Genomic DNA, 20,974 nt, shown 5'->3' with positions numbered 1-20,974 from the left:
TTGGATCCCTGATGTGTCACACACCAAGTTGGATGCTAAGAGTCAGAAACTGATGCTTCCTGGATATAGCAGTCTTCACAAAGCCTACCGCTTGATCAATGTTGAGACCTCTCATCTCATCTATAGTTGAGATGTAGTCTTTGATGAGCAGCGAGGACCATTCATGCCTGTTTCTCCTGTTCCTGATCCAACAGACAAGCCTATGATGGCTCATGATTTGGGAGTTCGGCTTCCATTAGGTGCACCTGATGGGAGGGCTCCAGTAGATCTTGCAGCTCTAGTAATACTAGTGATACCTGTGTAGACACCTCCAGCTTCTCCTGCAGGGTCACCTCGCTTTGTAGATGCTTCAGTTGAGTTTGATCCAGCTTCTTCTAATGAGGATCCTGCTGATCAAGCATCTCCTAGCACTAATGTTGGTCATTCTCCTATCCGGCCTAAGTGGTAGGCTAAGACACTTTCTGATCTTCATGATGATGAGCTCATTGATGGGAGAACTGCTCAGAAAAACAGCAAAATTACAAATTCTGTTAACTTTGCTCTCATGGCCAACATTCATAAGTGTGTTTGAACCTCAAACATATTCCGAGGCTAAAGGAATTCTAGAGTGGGAATAGGCCATGACATCTATACACCAGAGCCTGTTGAAGAACAACACCTAGGTCCTTTCTAATCTTGCACTAGGGAAGAAGCCCATTAGCTGCAAATGGGTCTGCAAAATCAAATACAAATCGGATCGTACTTTGGATAAGTACAAAGCTCGTTTAGTGGCGAAGGGTTTTTCTCAGCGTCAGGGCATTGATTATGAGGAGACCTTTGCTCCTACTGCAAAGATGAACACCATCAAATTAGTCCTAGCCATGGCAACACAATTTGGCTAGAAGGTCCATCAGATGGACGTCAAAAGTGTTTTCCTGACTGGTATCTCCATGAAGAGGTCTATATGACATAGCCTCCTGGTTTCAAGGTTGCTGGTAAAGACCATTAGGTTCTCAGATTAGTAAAAGTTCTCTATGGCTTGAAGCAGACCCCTCGGGCATGGTTGGAACAACCAGTTTTCCCAGGTCTAATTTAACATTTAACATAAGCGTAGAATTCAATTATAACTTTGATTTCATAGGAAGGCAGTTACATCATTCATGTTCATGTGAAGAAGATTTACCGTTAAAATCAGTTAAACAAAATTTCTTATCTAATTACTTGAAATACCATTAAATGAAATAACTTCAGAAATTGAAATCACATACCTCGGAAAATTGAGACTAAAAAATCATCTAAGTATGCTTCTGCAACCACCCAAGTTAGTCCACCAATACACTATAACAATTTCTCAAATCGACTGTTATCTCAAAAATCATTTGATGAATACCACTAAATACCAATATAACTTAAATTAGGGCATCACATATCATCTTACCAATTAGGGCTCCAATTACCATCAGTTTATTTAGGGCTTCTGATATCGCTTTACCACTTAGGGCTTCCGCGACCACGGATTCAATTTAGGGCTTCCGCAACCATAGATTCAACTAAGGTTTTTGATACCACAGATTCAATTAGGGCTTCAGATTTCTTTTCTTTCCGATTGCTTAGCTGTGACAATTTCTCAAGATTAGATAATTACTTATATTCAATATTCATTTATATGAAGCAAAATGATGATAACAATGAAATACCTCAATTTAATCTTACCTTCTCATAAACAAAAATGATAATACCTGTTTCCGATAAACAATTGATTTCATGGCTTATCTCTGTTTGACGCATATCTGACATCTTGAGAGAGGTGAAACATTGTCAGGGGCTTTACCACCCAACCTCGGACCTCAATATATATCCCCACACGATCTCTATTGAGAAAGGCCCTCCCTACCCGGAATTGATAAGGAACATCATTCCATCCACTGGGCATCATGATATATATAGCACGTCATACGACTTTGTAGCAGGAGATCACCTTAATCGGAATATGCATGAGCTATTTCATTTATTATGGATATATGTATATTTTTGTTTGTAGCTGAACATCGTTATTGCATGGTTTCTTTACGGTTTACTCACATTTCCTCACCATTATCAGGCCATCTAGCCAGTGAATCCTTGGTGCCATAAAATATCTTTATTGTTATACCTTGTACCTATTTCATCTTATTCTAGCTCTTAACCGATGATCATAGAACTTGCTAAACTAAATGCAGACATAAATTCAATCTTTGACATAGTCATTGTAGCCATCTGGTAACACTTCTAGATACACACCTCAAATAACACAGAGAATGAACCAAGAAGAGCAAATAAGAGCGTTATTCAACCATGAGGCAACCAAAAGAAAAAGAGAATTGACAACTACTACGAGCATCTTTGAAAACTCCAAAATAAGCGGCCAGTTCAACAACCATTGGCTCTTGCACAATGCCAAGTCAGCATATGCACGGAACATTACACTTATTATATGATATTGAGAATCAGTATCATAGACTCTTAGACTCACATGCAATATAAACTCAAAACAAATTACAATCTCATCCGCAAATGGTTATTCTTCCTTTTATCAAAATACAACCATACAATCATTATGCACGCTTATATAAAAAATACAACCATACACGCTGATCGATTTCAACAAATAACACAATCTCAATATAATCTTCATTCACATATATACTCTAGAAAACAATACTTGATACCTAACACAACCTCATTGAATTATTCACAAAACCGAAAGTGTGAAAGTCACAAACTGATAGTAATAGTTTTCTGTATTTTCTAGAACACGATACAAAAACAAGAAGTCTTACCGAAGAAAGAAAACTTTCTTTTCAAATATTTGTTGTCTGTTCATCAAACCAATCATAATTTAGAAGCCGTTACAAGTCAAAACCATTGCCTATGAACTGTTCAGATTGTTGAAGGTAACCACAAAATGAATTGGCAACATGAACCGGTGTGATTAATGTAGGAACCAATGGCTAAAAGAAAAACAAGCAGTTGAAGATGACTCAGCAGTTGAGTCACAAGAAAATGCTTCCAAGACACAAAGGATAACAGAAATAAACATCCGTACATTTAGAAGAGATGAGCCAAATTGTCTTCAAGTATTGCTACAGCTCGAACACACAAGCAGTCGGAACTCAAACAACATCACATTATATGAAAACCATAAACGGAAAGAATAATGAAGAGAGGAAAACGTATGCCATATCACTATTCCCTGATGTTATTTCATCTCGCCCACGCCCTCTTTTCAACTCGTGACATTGATTGAAAGCAATAACATGAGATTAGAAGGGTCACGAAAATACAAAGAGGAAAAGGTTATCCCCAAAATAATCATCGAAACTCTTATCTAAAGGTCGGCTTGGCTATTCGGCTACCTCCAGTTACAAGATCTATTCGAATTCCCAAGAAGTTTTTATGAGTTTAAAGAATAAATAAATTCTATTAAACATGCCAACATTAATCCGTTAAAAGCAAGAACATAAGTTGGAAGATTAAAAAAAATTCAAAGATTATAATAATACAATTATTATAATTCGATCATTATAATGTACAACTATTAAATTATTAAATAATAACGGAGCCAAATCATTTGATTATATTTAAATGAACATTTATAAACAATTATTAAAAATACTATGACAAAAGATAAATTAAAACCCTTTAAGATATGTTTTATATTTTAATTCAATTATTTTATTTAAATTATTTATTTAAATAACTCGTGCAATTCCACGAGTGTATCCTGTTTCAAATCGCTAGGTCCTTTATCTGTTTGCCAGTGATGGTGATGCCCTACCTAATTCTTTTTTGACAATGTTTCCACTCCTTCGACATGCTCCCTGCAAGGAATTTCTCTGTAATTAAATTATAAATTATAAATAATCAAATCTACCTTTCATCTTAATTCCATGAATTCGCGATTAATGATCAACTAACATGTCATCTTCACTTGAAATCATAACGACTAAATATCAAATTAACTGCCAATTGACCTCATGTGAACCTCAACGGCTATATTTCAAGCTAGGTCAAAATTTGGGATGTAACAATGGTACATAAAAATTGATAAGTACCTCAATGATCAAGGCTTTAAGATAAGTTCTTCAGACTCAAATCTGTACATCAAGACTACTGACAGTGACATCATCCTTTTGGTTATTTATGTGGATGATCTGATCATTATTGGCAATTTAACATCTTTGATTCAGGGAATCAAACAGAATTTATGCCAGTCTTTTGATATGACTGACCTTGGGCTCATGCATTATTGCCTAGGTGTTGAAATTTGGCAACAGTGTTATGGTATATTCATCTCTCTGTCCAAATATGCCAGGGCCCTATTAGACAAATTCCATATGTAGGATTACAAACCTGCATCTACACTTATGGAGAAAGGTCTCAAGTTATCAGCAAAGTCTGATTCTCCTTCTGTTGATGATACTACATACAGACAACTAGTAGGCAGCCTCATCTACCTCTCTGGTACTAGGCCTGATATCAGCTTCGTAGTCAGCTATATTTCACGCTTTCTAATAGCTCCTAAGGCTGAACATTGGATGGCAGCAAAGCATATGCTTTGTTATGTGAAAGGCACTTTAGATTATGGACTTCTGTACTTTCAAAGTTCTAATCCTACACTCAGTGGGTTCACAAATTCAGATTGGACAGGCTCTGTTGATGATAAAAAGTCAACATCTGGATATGTGTTCAGTTTGGGATCTGCTGCAGTCACATGGACTAGTAAGAAGCAATAGGCAGTTTCTCTCTCTTCTACAGAGGCCGAATACAAAGGGATTGTTAAGGTAGGATATGAAGTTGTTTGGCTTCGTCGAATGCTTGGGGATATGCATTAGTCACCAGCGGCACCGACTACTCTGTTTGTTGATAACGAAGGTGTTATCAAGTTAGCACGAAATCCAATCTTCCATGAATGAATCAAGCATATGGATGTTCACTGTCATTACATACGGTAGCTGGTTGAAGACGAGATTATAGATTTGCAGTATGTTCTTACCACAGATCAGACGACCGACATTCTCACCAAGCCTCTTGGTCTTAATAAGTTTGTCAAATTCAGAGGACAGCTTGGTGTGTTAGATAGATTAACCATTTAAGGGAGGTTATTACAATAATAGATAAGTCGTTAAGTATTAGTTAATAGTTATCTATTGTAAATATCTAATAAGCTTTAGTTTGCTTTCTCTAGAATAGAATGTTTCTATTCTTTACGATGGTTTCCTAAGGAAACATCGTCTCATTCTTTTGTATAAGTTGACCTTTCGGTCTCTGTTAATATCATGCAAGTATTTTACCAATTACTTCCATAATAAAGGATACCTCATCTCAGATCGTGCGTGATGGGTGATGAGTAATGACATTTCATTAATGATTGTAGGCTTGTTGGCAGGAAAGGCAAGTTGTCACTGTATCTGCCGAGCTATTGCTTACTCACATGAGGAATACAAATCAATATGAGTAACTGCTCAATTTAAGGTGATTGCATGGAGAATAGTATTTGAAGTGTGTAACTGCTGTGGATAAAGGAAGTAGCATCAGATGGTATTTTGGAATCGAGAGAATCTATTATGTAATGTTTGAAGAAATTTGGTGGAAGATTATGTGATAAATGACAATTGTATTTCTCTTCATGATTATCGTGAGGTTATTTTGATTACAGGAGTGTATGTTAGTGACTGAATTTCAAGAGGGCTTGAGTTGTGTATGCACGAATTTGCACATTTCGTCTACTTATCGCCAAAATTGGAAGATCAGTATTGTTGTGCTTTTATTATTCATGTTTTAGTATCAATTTTTTGAGTCATTAAATTGGTTATAGAAGCACGGATCAGAATCTCTTTTGTGTATGTATCTATATGCATGGTGAGATGTGTATATATGAATATATCATGAGACGCCAATGATTGTATTAGAGATATCTACAACAGATGTTGACTGTCACCAACATAGAGATAAGTTTTGAATTTGACTGTAAATAGTATGCTTTCAGTATTAATATTGATGATAAGTTTATCTCCCTTAGTTGCAGGATGCAACAAGAAAAGCAATATATTAAGAGGGAGATGTTTTAGCTTCAGAGGGAGGCTTCATAATTAAGAGGGATTGCTTACGAAATCTCCATCATTCTCATATATGCTTGTAATACTTGTGGTATTTGTAAAATTTGAGACTTAAATGGAACTGAGTCTTGTTTTTGTTATGCCTATTTCTATGTGAATAAATAAGATTGTAAGAATCAGCTATGATAACTCTTTCACTTTGAGAAGCGAACATATTGTTGAGAGAGTTCATGATGACATCACATTGAGAGATTTCTCGATGGAGTTGGATGTCATGTTGAGAGATTCCATGACAATTCACATTGAGAGAGTGCATGATTAAAGACTTAGCTGTGATCCTTGCAAGTCTGTCATGATTGAGTTATTCCATGATTATGAGCAATTGTTACAGGACTATCTTGTTGAGTGATTCCATGATTATTAACAAAGGGTATATTGTTCTCTTAGTGTCATGTTGAGAGATTCCATGATAACATCATGATTAAAATTTAAAAAAAAAGAAAAAGAAATCTGTTTGTGTTTCTTGCAAGGGTTTCATGTTGAGTGATTCCATGAAATCTTATAGTCACCTTCAATTAAAAAGGAAGTTTATGATAATTAAATATAATGACATTTGTCATTCATCATGCGTTAAGGCATGGAAATATGAAGAGTTGTGTTTGTAATAAAGAGTTATATTGTTGGGAATTTCAAGGGACCTTTTGTTGTAAAGTGAAAAGTCTCTCTTGTGTTATATATATCACATCTAGCGAAAGGCTGAATTTCATTAGCAATAAAATTATATTTTGTTGTGTGTGGCTAGGTTTTTCACTTCATTCTCGAAGGGTTTCCCAAGATATTTCTGTGTCTCTTGCATCTTTTTTGGTTATTCATTATTGTTGTTTATTTGATTATTGCTGATTTTGTGAATCTAGAGGCTCTAGGTAAGGGATGACCTAGAGGAAGTAAGGAACGATCTAGTTGTTAGAAAGTAAAGTCCAACATAATTGTTGGGGGGGGGGTGTGAATTAGTTTTGTGCTTAAATAACTTTAAATGAACTTTATCAAAATTGAAACATGTAATCAAACGATGCAACAACCATAGAATGAACACCATACACAATAACACCAAATATGTTAACTAGGGAAACCCTTTATCAGAGGGAAAACCCTGGTGGGAATGATGCCCATAAGATGATATACTAATATAAAAGTTCCTAATGAAAGAATAGACTCTATTAGGAGCCAATTCAATACAATCAGTACGTGAAATCCCTATTGGGAGACTTTGAATCCTTGTTAGGAGATTCCAACTGTGTTTGGAGTTGATAGGAAGTCAATTGAACCCATTGTCCAAATTGCTTCATATCAGTCTCCACCAAACAAATATCGGGTTAACAAAACCAAGGTGTGAATTGACTAATACAACAACTTCTTTGCCAATACAGTTCCTTTGAAGTTCTAGTACATCAATAGTACCATCTATTGCTTTGACCTTAGCAAATTTGCATCCAAGCTCGCATAACATTATATCACATACATATGACCGCATATGATGATTTCCAACCAAGAAGACATCTTTCCTTTATACCAAGTCTTGAAGTAATTAATTGAGTCAGCCCTGAGGCTTTCCCAATTTGGAATGAATAATATAGGACCACATTAGATCATTATTCTTTACACTTCCTTTAAAGATATTAACAAAAGTCGGCCTCACACTGAATATCCTTTGCCAATCTTCACAGAATGAAAACTAGATTCTACCATCTGGAACATGTCTTCAACCTAAATCCAAGTCTGTTGAACAAGCTTCAACCTTGTCAAAACGATACAACACAAACAACAATATACAATTTCTTGTAAATTGTCTTGCAACTAGTCCTCTGCAATACTTCTGTAACTCATGCAAAACTGCATAACTCTTTCCGCGAACATAGACATAGCATCTATAAACATCCAAGAACATATTACTAATCCCGCTGAAAGCAACTCATCAACCTTTGGCCTTGCCGAACAAAACGGTCTCTGCTACTCTGCATGAATTGTCCTTAAAGCTGATATGTTGACATCAATGAAAAACCAAGTCATGTATGCAACACATAAGCACTCAATCATCTATCTGATAGTCGTTACAATCTCCCCAATCAATGATACCATCAACATTCATCAACATTAATGCTAACAATCTCCCTCTTTGGCATTGATGACAACATTGAGGAAAAACATCAAGGTGTTGTCAAGAATGCCAAATTTCTTTCCCATTTGCCATTACTCCCCCATTCATTCTGCCCCCCCATGAATGTAGATCTGTCCTCATAAGCATCTCCCCCATAGATATAGACAGGTTGTAAAGAGTTTTTCATGTTCTAATATCCCCCATTGATCAACAATGTTTTTTATGTATATCTCTCCCCCATTGACATCAATGACAAAGGTGTCATTATGCCAATCAATCATCTCTAAAATTGATCTGAAAAAAAAGACTCGCCCAGTGTCAAAAGACACTATTTAAACAATGCTCAAGAGTTCTTAATAACTACGCTCAAAAGAGTGACTACTCCCCCATGGGAAGTATCTCTAACGTACAGTTCAAATGTAAGAATAAGCTTTGAATATATTGGATTGATGCAATCCTGCATCAACTACTCTGAAAAAGGTTGGGGCAAAACCCCAACCTCTCAAGTACTCAATGGTGTCCTAAGCCAAAGGTTTTGTAAATATACCTACTATTTGTTCATTTTTGTTAACATATTCCAATCTTATTTCCTTCTCTCCTACCTTTTCTCTCAAGAAATGATACTTTATTGCAATCTGCTTTGTCTTCGAATGTAATATTGAATTCTTTGACATACTAATTGTACTTGTGCTATTACAATGTATGATAATAGGCTCAGTAAATTCAATCTCAATATCCTACAATATTTGCTTCATCCAAATGATTTGTTTACAATTATTTGCTGCTGCAACATATTTTGCTTCTGCCATACTGTGAGATACAATCTTGTTTCTTGCTTAGTCAAGAATCCAATCTTTCGCCTAAGAAGAATGCTTCATCACTTGTGCTCTTTCTGTCATCTACATTTCCTGCCCAATTTGCATCATTATATGCACATAAGGTAAAGTCATTTGATCTGTCTTAACATAAACCATAATTTGAGGTTCTTTTCAAGCATTTGAATATCCTTGTCATTGTTGCAACATGAGTCTCTTTAGGATCTGCTTGAAATCTTGCCACAATTCCAACTACATTATTTATATCAAGTCTTGTATGTGTTAACTACTGCAATCCTATCAGAGATCTATATCTTGGTTGTAATGCACTAGGAGAGTCATCCTTTCTTGACAATTTACATCCAATAACCATAGGTGTTCCAATTGGTTTATAATAATCCAAACCAAATCTTGTCAACAAGTCCTTAAGATATTTAGTTTGTGATATGAAAATGCCATCCTTGTTTTGTGCTATTTGTAATCCCAAGAAGCGTTTCATCTACCAATCATGCTCATCTCAAATTCATTCTTCGTTTCTTCTGAAAGTTTCTCACTAGAATCATATTTCTCTTTAAGAAATGCTACCCACATCATCCTAGTAAAATAATCAATGAAAATCATAAAGTACCTTTCACCATAGAATGCCCTTGTTCTTGTAGGACCACACAAATCTATATGTACAGACTCCAACTTTATTGATGTAGTAAATGCCTTACTTGGAAATGAATTCTTTCTCTATTTTGCCATTATACACTACTTGCAAACCATGTTAGAAGGTTTCACAATCATAAGTAGGTCTCTTACTGCATGTGTTGTTCTAATCTTCACAATGTCTCAAAGTTAATTTCACAAAATTTATTATACCATAACCAACTATCATCCATCTTAGCAACCAAACAAGTCATCTCAATAGGGTTCAATTGAAAAACATAACCTCTTTTCCTTGTACCTATTTCAATCAGTTTACCTTCTCTATCCTTGTTACACAAGTCTTCTCTATGAATTGCAACTAATATCCCTTGTGTAGATGCTGTCCAACACTCCAAAGACTATGTTCCAATCTATCAACAAAATAGACTTTTCAGTGTTAGTTTTCCCATCAAGAGTAATAGATCCTTTTCCTTTAATCTAACATGGTGCATTATTTCCAACTCTTACCATCCCTCCATCATAATTGTTAAGTTCAACAAATTTATTCATATCTCCAGTCATATGATGAGAGTAATCACTATCTATAATCCAATCAAACTTTTAATGTGAAACTAAGACTTTTTCTTCTCTAAATGTGAAACTAAGACTTTTTCTTCTTTAACTTCATTTTTTTTCTTCTCAGGACTTTATTCTTTAATAGCAACAAATCCTATCTCTTCATCCTAATCATCACTTTCTAAGAAATTAATATTTTTAAAACCAAATTCATCATCCTCATCAACAAAGAAACAATCCTTTGTAATCTTAGATTTATAAGGCTTTCTAGGCTTTATCTTCTTTTCTCTCTTAGGCCACTAAAATAAAAAATGACCAAGTTTTTTGCAAGTCAAACAAACAAAAGCTTTCTTACCTTCAGGTTCTCTTCTCATAACCAATGCCATACCTTAATCAATCCTTTTATCTTCTCTCTTAGCAGCTCAATCGCTAGCGTAGTCTCCACTTGTGCTCGCACTCCTTGTTAATGTAGGTCTGTCCTTCTGCACACTAAAAGCTGTCTCTGTTCTAGGTAATCCTTCTTTCTGTGTCATCCACTGTTCAAATGCCTGCAACTTTCCCAGAAGAGTCTCTCTGATAAAGTTAGGTGTAATAGGAATTATTTCTTCAATGATTTGTGCTTTGTGATCATAAGTAGGTGTCAAAGATTTCAAAATCTTCCACACAATCTCATCTTTTGTCTTTGTTCCATCACAACTTCTGATTCCTGTTATAATCTTAGATATCCTACTAAAGTATTCTCTTACAGTTTCATCTTCTTGCATTCTAGTGCCCTCAAACATACATATCCAATTCTGCAATCTAGATTTCTTTGCATATTGATCTCCTTCAAATATATTTTGCAATTTAACCCAAATATCATGTGCAAGTTGTAAAGATTTTAACTAACCATATTCCGACTTTGGAAGAGTTGATAGCAATGCTTCTCTGGCAAACATGTTGCTCATGAATAGGTCTTTCTGTTCTTTTGTGCATGAAGCCAAATCTTTCCTTTCTACTACTACCTTGCTTTCGCTTGTAATCAACCAATAGTCACATCCCACACATATCAAATGAGTCTTCATTCTTTCCTTTCAATTCTCATAGTTCACTCCATCAAACTTCGAACTTTCCTTCCTGAAAGAAGCCATAGATCTCCTTATGTTGTTAAGCTTTCCCTTCAAGGACCTGATGCTTTGATACCAATTGTTAGAAAGTAAAGTCCACCGTCACAATTGAGTTGTGGGGGGGGGGGGTGGGGTGGGGGGGTGGGGTTGAATCAATTGTGCGCTTAAATAACTTTAAATAAACACTATCAAAACTGGAACATGTAACCAAAAGATGCAACAACCATAGAATGAACAACATACACAATAATACCAGATATGTCAACTAGGGAAACCCTTGATCAGAGGAAAAACCCTGGTGGGAATGATGCCCATAAGATAATGTACTAATATAAAAGTTCCTTGTGAAAGGATGGACTTTGTTAGGAGCCAATTCAATATAATCAGTACATTAAGTCCCAGTTAGGAGACCTTGAATCCCTATTAGGAGATTCCAACCTTGTTAGGAGTTGATAGGAAGTCAACTGAACCCATTGTTCAAATTGCTTCAAATCTGTTTTCATCAAACAAATCTCAGGTTAACATAACCAAGGTGTGTACTAACTAATACAATAACTTCTTTGCAAATACAACTCCTTTGAAGTTCCAGCACATCAACAAACCATCCATTGCTCTGACCTTAGCAAAATTTGCATCCAAGCTCGCATAACATTATATAACATACCTATGGCTGTATATGATGATTTCCAACCAAGAAAACTTCATTCCTTTATACCAAGTCCTAAAGTAATTAATTGAGTTAGCTTTGAGGCTTTCCCAATGTACAATGAATAATATAGGACCACATTACAACATTACAATACATGTTACATTACACTTGACTCTTCCCATAAAGATATTAACAAAAGTTGGCCTCAAGCTGAATATCCTTTGCCAATCTTCGTAGAATGGAAACTAGATTCTGCTATCTTGAACATGTCTTGAACCTAAATTCAAGCCCGTTGAAAAAGCTTCAACCTTGCCAAAAAGAGACAACATGAACAACAACATATAATTTCCTATACAGTATCATGCAACCGGTCCTTTGCAATACTCAAAAATTGTCTCTGCTACTCTGCTCGAATTGTTCAAGAAGTTGATATGTTGACATCAATGACAAACCAAGTCATGAATGCAACACATAAGCACTCAATCATCTCTCCAACAATCCTTACAATCTTCACAATCAATCATACCATCAACATTCATGCTAACACTAGTAAGTGCCAAGATTGTCCTTGACCTTGTCTGTATTAAGGATATGCAAATTTGGAATTCTACAAAAGCCAAAAACCCTAGATCCAAAATCTGAATTTGTTACTCCAAAAACTTGTAAACTTGCTCGTGCACACAAGAAGAATGGAAATTTGTTGCCAAGCCCTTGTTTAAGAATTAACCGTGAAATGAAAAAGCATGTTAAAGTAAGAACGATGTGAATATTCACCTCACTTGCCAAAGCTCTATGGATGAATTTGGATATGCTATCCACAAAGATGTATAGATGCTTGTATGTAGAAAGATAATGTAGGATGTCTCACAAATGCAATAGATTTACAAGTGCCAAATCATAGATCCATGGATGTAAGCATACTCTTGAATGCTTCAAGTATGAGTGCTTGAATGCTTGTGCAATGTTCATGAATGTAGATCTCCTCCCTTGATGGCCAACTCCATCTCCTATGAAGAAAGAATCTAGATGTTGAGAAGGAAATGTATGATTGTAGACATGAAACTTGGGCCTCCAATTAATCCTTGTTTGCTAGACTTGAGCTCCTTGAATGCACCTTGAAAGCTTGCTTGAAAATGATAACTTGTAGCTCTTGAAATAGATAGTAGAATGGATCTTGAATGTGTGTGGTTGATTGGCTTGCACATAGAATAGATAGCTTACGTGTGTAGTGGATGATCAAATGAAGTGAGTAAGCACCCTTTTATACCAATTTTGAAATCAAATCCAAAAGGAGCGGACTGAGCTTGGGCGGGAAAAGATTGAAAACCGTGAAGTAAACCCGAGATCCGAAGAAAAATACCTTGGGTAAGGGATGATGTCGACCCTTACCTAGAGGTTCTCCACATTGGGATTCCTTCTAAGATCTCGGGGGTGGAGAAAAAATTGTTGAAAATGGGCAAACACTAAAAAAATGACAGCAATTCAAGCATAAATGCATCCATGTTCTAGGAGATCACTTAAAGGAGGGCTGCAAGATCTTGCAAATCAAGTGTACACTTTTTTAGATTGTACAAGATCTAGATATATAGCCCTTAAATCTTTGTTCACAAGTGCATCATCCATTTTAAGCTTTCACAACTGAAAGTGTTAGTGAACTCCGTCTCTATCCTTGGTGTTCTTTCCAGTTTCTTTAAACAAAATGTCCTTTGGAACGGCTTTCTACTCAAACCTTGTCCCAAACACCTAAGATTTGATGTGTCCAAGCTCTAATAACATATGAAAGAAAGAAAAGGACTGGATATGCATCTTAGACTAATCTATGAGAAGATCGACATGCAAAATCCTAATTCAATCTTAAAAGCAAGCAAATAAATGTAAAAACACAATTTTTTGTGAGTGAAACCATCCAAAGCAAAGAAATCCCACATTTGAAAGCAACATATGTATCATTCAATTATCAAATGGTTACAATACACTTGCAGAGTCTAAACCTTTATAGTAGTGTTACCAACTATTAATTCTATGTAACTTTGATAACATACTGACCTGAACAGCAGATTGTACATGATCAGATAAAGCATGGACATCCTCATGTAGGATTTGCCTATTTATAACCCTTTATGAATTACCTTATTGTTGTCTCATTTAGGAGCATTAAATAATGTTTAGTTTGCATAGTTGTTAAACTTTGTTTGCTATCTAATTTGATCTTCTAATAGACGCCGATCTTGGAGGATAATTATGTGTTTATTATAAGGGCCGACCTAGAAGAGTCATGTCCTTTGTGAGGACATGCCTCTTGTGTTCAATATAAATATAGGGTAAGTATGAGGATAGAGAGCACACAATATGAAATAAAGTCCACTTCTCTACATTACTGCCTTATTCGAATTATTGCAGAGTAAGAACGTTTCCAGAATAGGATTTATACTATTGATAGACACTTCAAGTCTGAACTAAAGAAGATCATCTTCAGCAAGCAAGAAGAAGGTATTATCTGAGTCTGATTTATAGCAGAATTTGCAGAAACTTTACACCAACAAGAGATCAGAGGAATTTTCGCAGCATAATAGCATACAAAATTCACTATAAAATCTCCATGTCAAGCACCCAATGAATAGGAGAAGCATTACATGAAACCATCAAATGCTAATTATGAAATCACAAGTTAAGCCTACCCAAAACTTGAGGCTTAAAGCCTTAATCAAAACCTAACCATGAAATCTCAAGATGAGTCCATAGATAACATATACTTTGTAACTGTCGTAAGCTCATCATAATCAACTCATCAACTTGGGTGCTCCATTCTCGTCCTTTATTTTCATATAATGCTTTAAGCCTTTATGAATTGGTCAAGAAGTATAACTCCCTGTAACATCTTCCTTAAGTGTGATGAAGCCTCTTTTTTCAATGTGATAGGTCCATCTTCTAGATGTTGAATATTCAAGACAACTTGGGAGGATGGGGGGGGGGGTTGACTAGTGTGGGTGGGTGAATTTGTCCACCAACTTTTATGAACTTTAAACCCTTAATCCCTTAAGCCTTTCTTGGGACGATACCTGCAAGGCGCTCGGGTCGCTGATCCCCACCCTATTTTGGGAATAACCAATTGGCTGGAATTAACAATGGCCTCTCCTTGAAGGCATCTTTGACATTCCTCCCTAAATAAAAATTATAACAAGTCTTCGCATTCATATTCTATTGTATTTGTTAAGAGAGTTAACTATTAATTAAAAGTTTCGAGTCTGTGTACATGCCTGGAACAGAAGTATGATTGTTATAGAGATAATTTGCCTATGAATGGTACTTATATCTGATTGATACTTGTTAAATATATATAGACTGATCAACTGCTGACTCTCGATGTCTCATACAGTGTGAGTGCCTTGGCTGCTCTGAGTCTCGATGATTTCCGTTTTCTTATTATTGATGATTTTTTAACACCTTCTTCTTGGTCCCTTTGGAGTGTTCATGAATGTTACTTTTATATCTCACGTTTGGGGGAGTGATGAGGTGCGATGACTTCTCCGATTTTCTTAGATGCCTCTCCTCATCAATTAATAATGTTTTAGCTCGTATTGTAATGGACCGTTGGCATTGAATGGTGTCTGCTGGTGTATTGGCAGACAACTCCTTACACATCTCCTTACATGGCGGTTGACTCAGAACTTGTCTGTTTATTCACATCATCTTCTAGGTCAAGTCGTATGATTAGTTATTAATAATTGCCTGCATAATATCACCATCACCTGTATAGTTTATTAAATGTATTCCCATATTATTCATTGTTATGGACTTATATTGGGTGTTAATATTTTGTCCCTTATAACATCATTATACTTATTAGTTATTTATTTATGATTTTTGTTGGTTTAAACTTTAATAGTTAATATATTTATGTAATAACTCATTTATGAATATTGTTGGTTTAAAATTTAATAATTAACATATTTATGTAATTACTCATTTAAGAATATTGTTTATAACTTTATTCATTAATTTTTTATTTAACTAATATTAGATGTCTGTGTGTGTGTGGGTGTGTGCGCTAAGTTACAAGATTCGAATTCAAATTCGAGTTCGTCAATCATATAATTCGGATGATATTCGACAATGGGTAAAAATTCGGAAAAAAATCAACATTAAATTGAACTTATATATATACTTTAAAATATAATAAATATATCCACAAAATTGTCAAAATAGTTTTAACATTGCTAAATAATTAAACTAAATAGCTAATATAATCTTATTATAAATAACGAAATTATGTTGAATATCATAAAATTCGGATGAAGTTTGGAAAGGGTAAAAATTTGCTGAAATTCGAACTTCATGGATGAAATTTGGCGAATCTTATGACTTAGTGTATATCCATATGTATATGAAAAGTTGATATATTCATTAACAAGGTTGTACAGGTACTTATGGTACGTGTGCAACTTTATTTCGAAATAGGGGATGGGGGTACGTCAATCTTTCTGTCATATAATTTAATATTTAAGAGAATCTGAAAATACGAGTCATAACAATGGTTTTTCAAGACAAAGTACAGTGATAAAGCTTGCAGATGTGATGTATTGTTTTCAGTTTCAGATTTGCCTATGTTTGTGATAATAATACATGCTAAATGTTTAGATGCATAATATACAAGGTAGACCTTAAACATGAATAAGATCATGTGTCATATAACAATGACATACTGCAAATGATAAACTTCTGATTGAACAGTGATAAAATTACTGTTAATCAGTCTTGTATCAAAGCTTCAAATTGATTATGTGTTGAATTAAGCTTGATAAACAAGAATCTGATATGCAAAAAAAAAAACTGAAACAAAAATCAGAAATCTTAATCAAGTTCTTTAGCTATGATGCTCTCCGTTGAATACCCTATACTTGGGTAAGTGGGTATGTGTACCTATGCTACCTAGTTCATTAATAATATATATTAGTTAATTATCTATTTCATAATAACATTGATTAATTTGATCAATATATTTAATTAATAATTATTTATTTATCAAACTGTTATTAAGATAGGAGATTTTACACATTATCTGGATATTCATGACAGTCTTAAACTGGTTATGATTTTTCTTAGCTTTTTCTTGATATGTTTGACAAACCAGTGATAATTACTAGTAATTACATAGACACGACAAATTTACAGTAAAATATGCAAGAATTTGCTGATAGCTACATGTATGTGAGACTTTGCATAATGGTCTGGAGCAGTCAAATTTGTCTACAGGACTGTGCATGATGAAATGATAATATATGTGAAAGCATTAAACCCAACAATTTGGATGATACCATTTTTACAAGCTAAATTATATGAGAAACTGATTTAAAACAAAACAAAAAGGATGATGCCAAATTCCCTGTCAAATGATCAACCTAGCTTAAATAGAATTGCACTCCATGCTACCATATTGATGCAAAAAGCCTCTGAAATTAGATCTAGCACTCATAATGCAGCTAGCGAAAATTTAATGATGCAGGGTACGCACCTTATGCCAGGAGAAGTGTGGTGCAGGTTGCAAATGCAAAGAAGATCAAAGAAGGCAATCAAACACCGTTTAGTGATGCTGAAATGCAGTGGGAAAATGCCAAAAAATGAAATGTAAAGTACTGTGGATTCTAGAAAACTAAGAAAAGTGTAGCACTGTCTAAAAAGTTGACCTTAGAACAAGAATTTGAAAAGGCCACTGAGTTTCCAACTTTAAAAATAAAGAGCAACTAGAGTTCCAGAATCAAAGATGATAAGGAGGTAAGAGGGAATGCCAACCAAAGGTCCTGCATCACAAAAAATGTTCAAGTTCTCAACTCTCAAGTTCAAGTTCTCAGCCACAGCTTAGAAAGGCTTGATTAGGATTGAAAACAAGAATCATAGGAGTTCCAGAATCAAAGATGATATTAGCTCTGTGGAGTGAAGATGGATTGCCAACTACCAAAAGTCAAACTCTCAATTTTCTTTTGGCCAAAGAAGAAGTTGGTTCAAGTCCTCAAACATTGCAAGACATTCAACTGGGCCTGAAAACCAGAGGCATTGGATTACCCCAATGATAGATAAATATATTTGTAACAACTTTATATAAACCGAGAATGCCAACTAAAGGTCAAAACTGCGAAAACAGTTTCCTGGAGTTGGTTCAAAGAGCTTCACCATAGCTAGAAACTCTCAAGATGCATAAGAAGTAATAGAGGTCCAGGTGTGAACGCTTGTTCTACCACCTTTATATATTTCATGTTTTGATATAAACTTCATTGTTTCCAAAAATGGAAAGGTTGAATGATATTGGAAGTGATCTACTAAAGCTTTGTTGATATAATTGCATCAGTCTTCTAGCACATTGAAAGGTGAAAACAATTATTTTATCAATCATTTTAATTTTAACTTTTCAGATCACCTACTGATGTCCGAATTTTGTTGACTGATAATGCCAGTCTCAACATAAGATGATAAGCATTGTTGTCTTCGCTTTCCTTATGTTCAATTCCACATCTTTATGATTCTAAGAGGAGGTATCAGTTGTGTATAATATTCATTACAGTCTTAGAAATAATGCCATGTCTAGTGGGTTTTGGTGTTTGTAAAATGTATAACTTTTACACTGTTAACACCATTGGAAGACAGGTGTAATCGCTTTGCGCTCTTTTAATCATCTATGCATATTGTTACATTTGGGCACAAAACCGTGTGCTTGATCAATATTCCCTTGAATTGTTGCTTCACATTTTTTTTTGTGTTGGCTATTTAAAAAAAAAAAAAATTGTGATCTTTTTCATTTATGTAGTTGCCTTATCTAATTTGTGGTTTTCTGTAGTAAAAAGTGATTGGTCTTTTCCTGTTAGGATACATAATTTTTTTTTGGAGTTCACTTTTGCTGGTATTCTCTAATATTGAATTGCTACCCACGCTCTTCATTTACAGGTTGTTGCAAATGTGGAAAGGAATGCTGGAATGCCATCAGATTCAATATCAATTCATAACAGTGGCAAAGTCTCTGAGTTGTTCTGCTGATGGTGGGATGTTGACTGAATCACACCAAGAGGCAACTGGTCAACTAGAAAACGCACTTCATGATTGGCGTAGAAGCTTCAGTAAGTGGATCTACTCCCAAAAGTCTTATCTCCAAGCCCTCTATGGATGGCTCTCTAAGTGCATTATTCTAGATTCCAATAGCTCCTCCAAGTCAAAGTCGCAATCTTCCTCACATACAACAAGTCCTCTTATTTTCATTATCTGCCGTGATTGGTATTATGCATTTGGCCAAATGCCAGCAGAGCCAGTTATTGACAGCATCCAAAAATTTTCAGTAGATGTCCACGCACTTTGGGTACAACAGGATGAAGAGCATCGTCAAAAGAGGAGGACTGAATATCTTTCAAAAGACCTTGATAGAAAGGTTACCCATCTACAGAGAGTGGAGAGCAGAAGGCATGATGGGGCAGGACCTATTGATACTGCCATGTCAGAGCAAAAATTATCAATAGAATCATTTAGAAAGCGTGTTGAGGAGGAAAAGGAAAGGCATCAAAATATTATTCACCAAACTCAAGATGCAACCTTGACAACATTGCAAACTGGATTGGGATTTACATTAAAGGCTTTGACACAGTTTGCTTCAGCTTCTGTTGAAGAGTACGAACAGCTCCATCAAAAGATTCAGAATAGTACAATATCAGATGTCTAGGATGTTTGAAGGTGAAGAGTTGTGTTAAAGGAGGAAAGCCCTGGTTTTTCATTTAGGATATTTTAGGATAAGAATTTGATTGTGTAACGTAAGATTTTTGTTCCTCAGTGCATAGGTGTTCCTGTTGAAGTGTAAAGAAAAGAACACTAATGCACTAAATTGTACAGTAGTCAGGAAGGAAGATGCAGGAATGTATGCTTGGTCTTATTCCTTTGTATGGCATAACGACGAATATAAATTACTTAAGGTTCTGGTAAGTTTATAGTGATATCTTCGATGGTCTAAGCAATCAAAGCGGGTCGCAACTCGGTCTACAAGGTGCAACCTAAGGTTCAGTTTTTAAGACAATGTACGTGTCACTTTACTTGGTGCATCTCTAGTTATTATCCAAGTGTATATACTTTAAACCAACATCTGAAACAAGCTTGAAAAAGAGACTGCAGGGTGGAATTTGTACAATGTAAGATTGATTCTTACAGGTATCACTGTTCAAGCATGTCTACTCTGATTGACTAGTGACCAAAATTGGCAGGGTTAACTTTTTATAGCATTAAAACATGTGCATTCAATATCTTTGTTACTCTGAGAATATCATGAAATCCAATGGAAAATGCTAGGCAATGAAGTATTACCAATTTAAAAATTTTATTGTATACAAATAAAGGTCCCCCTTTTTGCTATCAGATTCTAGTTTTTCTACAGTTTTTCCTAGATATGTGATTTTAATGTCTGGCTGCAAAGAAATTTCAGATATGAACCGACTCTTTGGTTTCCTGATTTTTTCTGTGTTGGTATATGGTGTGTAGGCTACCTTTTCTCTCTTTATAATAATACGCTGTCTCTCTTTCCTCTGTATGTTTGAAGAATAATAAACTTTCTTTGATGTGCAACCCTGGCCAATCCAATAAGCACAAATTGGACTAGGTAAAAATAGATGAGTTGATCGATTCAAAATAGTGGAATGCGGGAAATATCAATAAAATAATATGTTCAGTTTGATGATAAAAAATAGCGCTAAGAATTAACAACATTTGGATCTGGCATGTTTTAGATCCACAACAGCTGATTTTCAATTGGTAATTGTTTTGAAATCTGAATTCTTTGTTGATTCTGCGTGGAGGATCCCAACGGTTCGAGACGGATCGGCGTATGTTACTTTTCCCACACATGCGAACCTGTCCTGTGTAATTTTCACCATTGTTGTTCAATTCCCTAGATGTATCTTGATTTCTTCAATGCAATTCTTGATGTTGTATGCAAGGGCTAG

At 35.2% G+C, this 20,974-nt stretch overlaps 1 protein-coding gene across 2 annotated transcripts in view; it reads left to right on the top strand.

The window, feature by feature from the left end:
• Positions 1–20,390, top strand: part of LOC149571104 (protein ALTERED PHOSPHATE STARVATION RESPONSE 1-like) — a 46,572-nt gene extending 26,182 nt beyond the window's left edge. For both annotated transcript variants that reach the window (XM_089812662.1, XM_089812663.1), the window contains exon 5: positions 18,945–20,390. In XM_089812662.1, coding sequence (XP_089668788.1) covers positions 18,945–19,707 — 763 coding nt within the window. In that variant the 3' untranslated portion in view covers positions 19,708–20,390. The remainder of the gene's footprint in view (positions 1–18,944) is intronic.
• The last annotated feature ends 584 nt before the right edge of the window (positions 20,391–20,974 follow it).

The sequence above is a fragment of the Cupressus sempervirens genome, chromosome 2, assembly GCF_028749045.1.
Source record: "Cupressus sempervirens isolate cs-2001-9-10 chromosome 2, ASM2874904v1, whole genome shotgun sequence".
NCBI classification, from domain to species: domain Eukaryota; kingdom Viridiplantae; phylum Streptophyta; class Pinopsida; order Cupressales; family Cupressaceae; genus Cupressus; species Cupressus sempervirens.
Note: the sequence above shows the minus strand (reverse complement) of the source record. Positions and strands in the feature narration are given on the sequence as shown.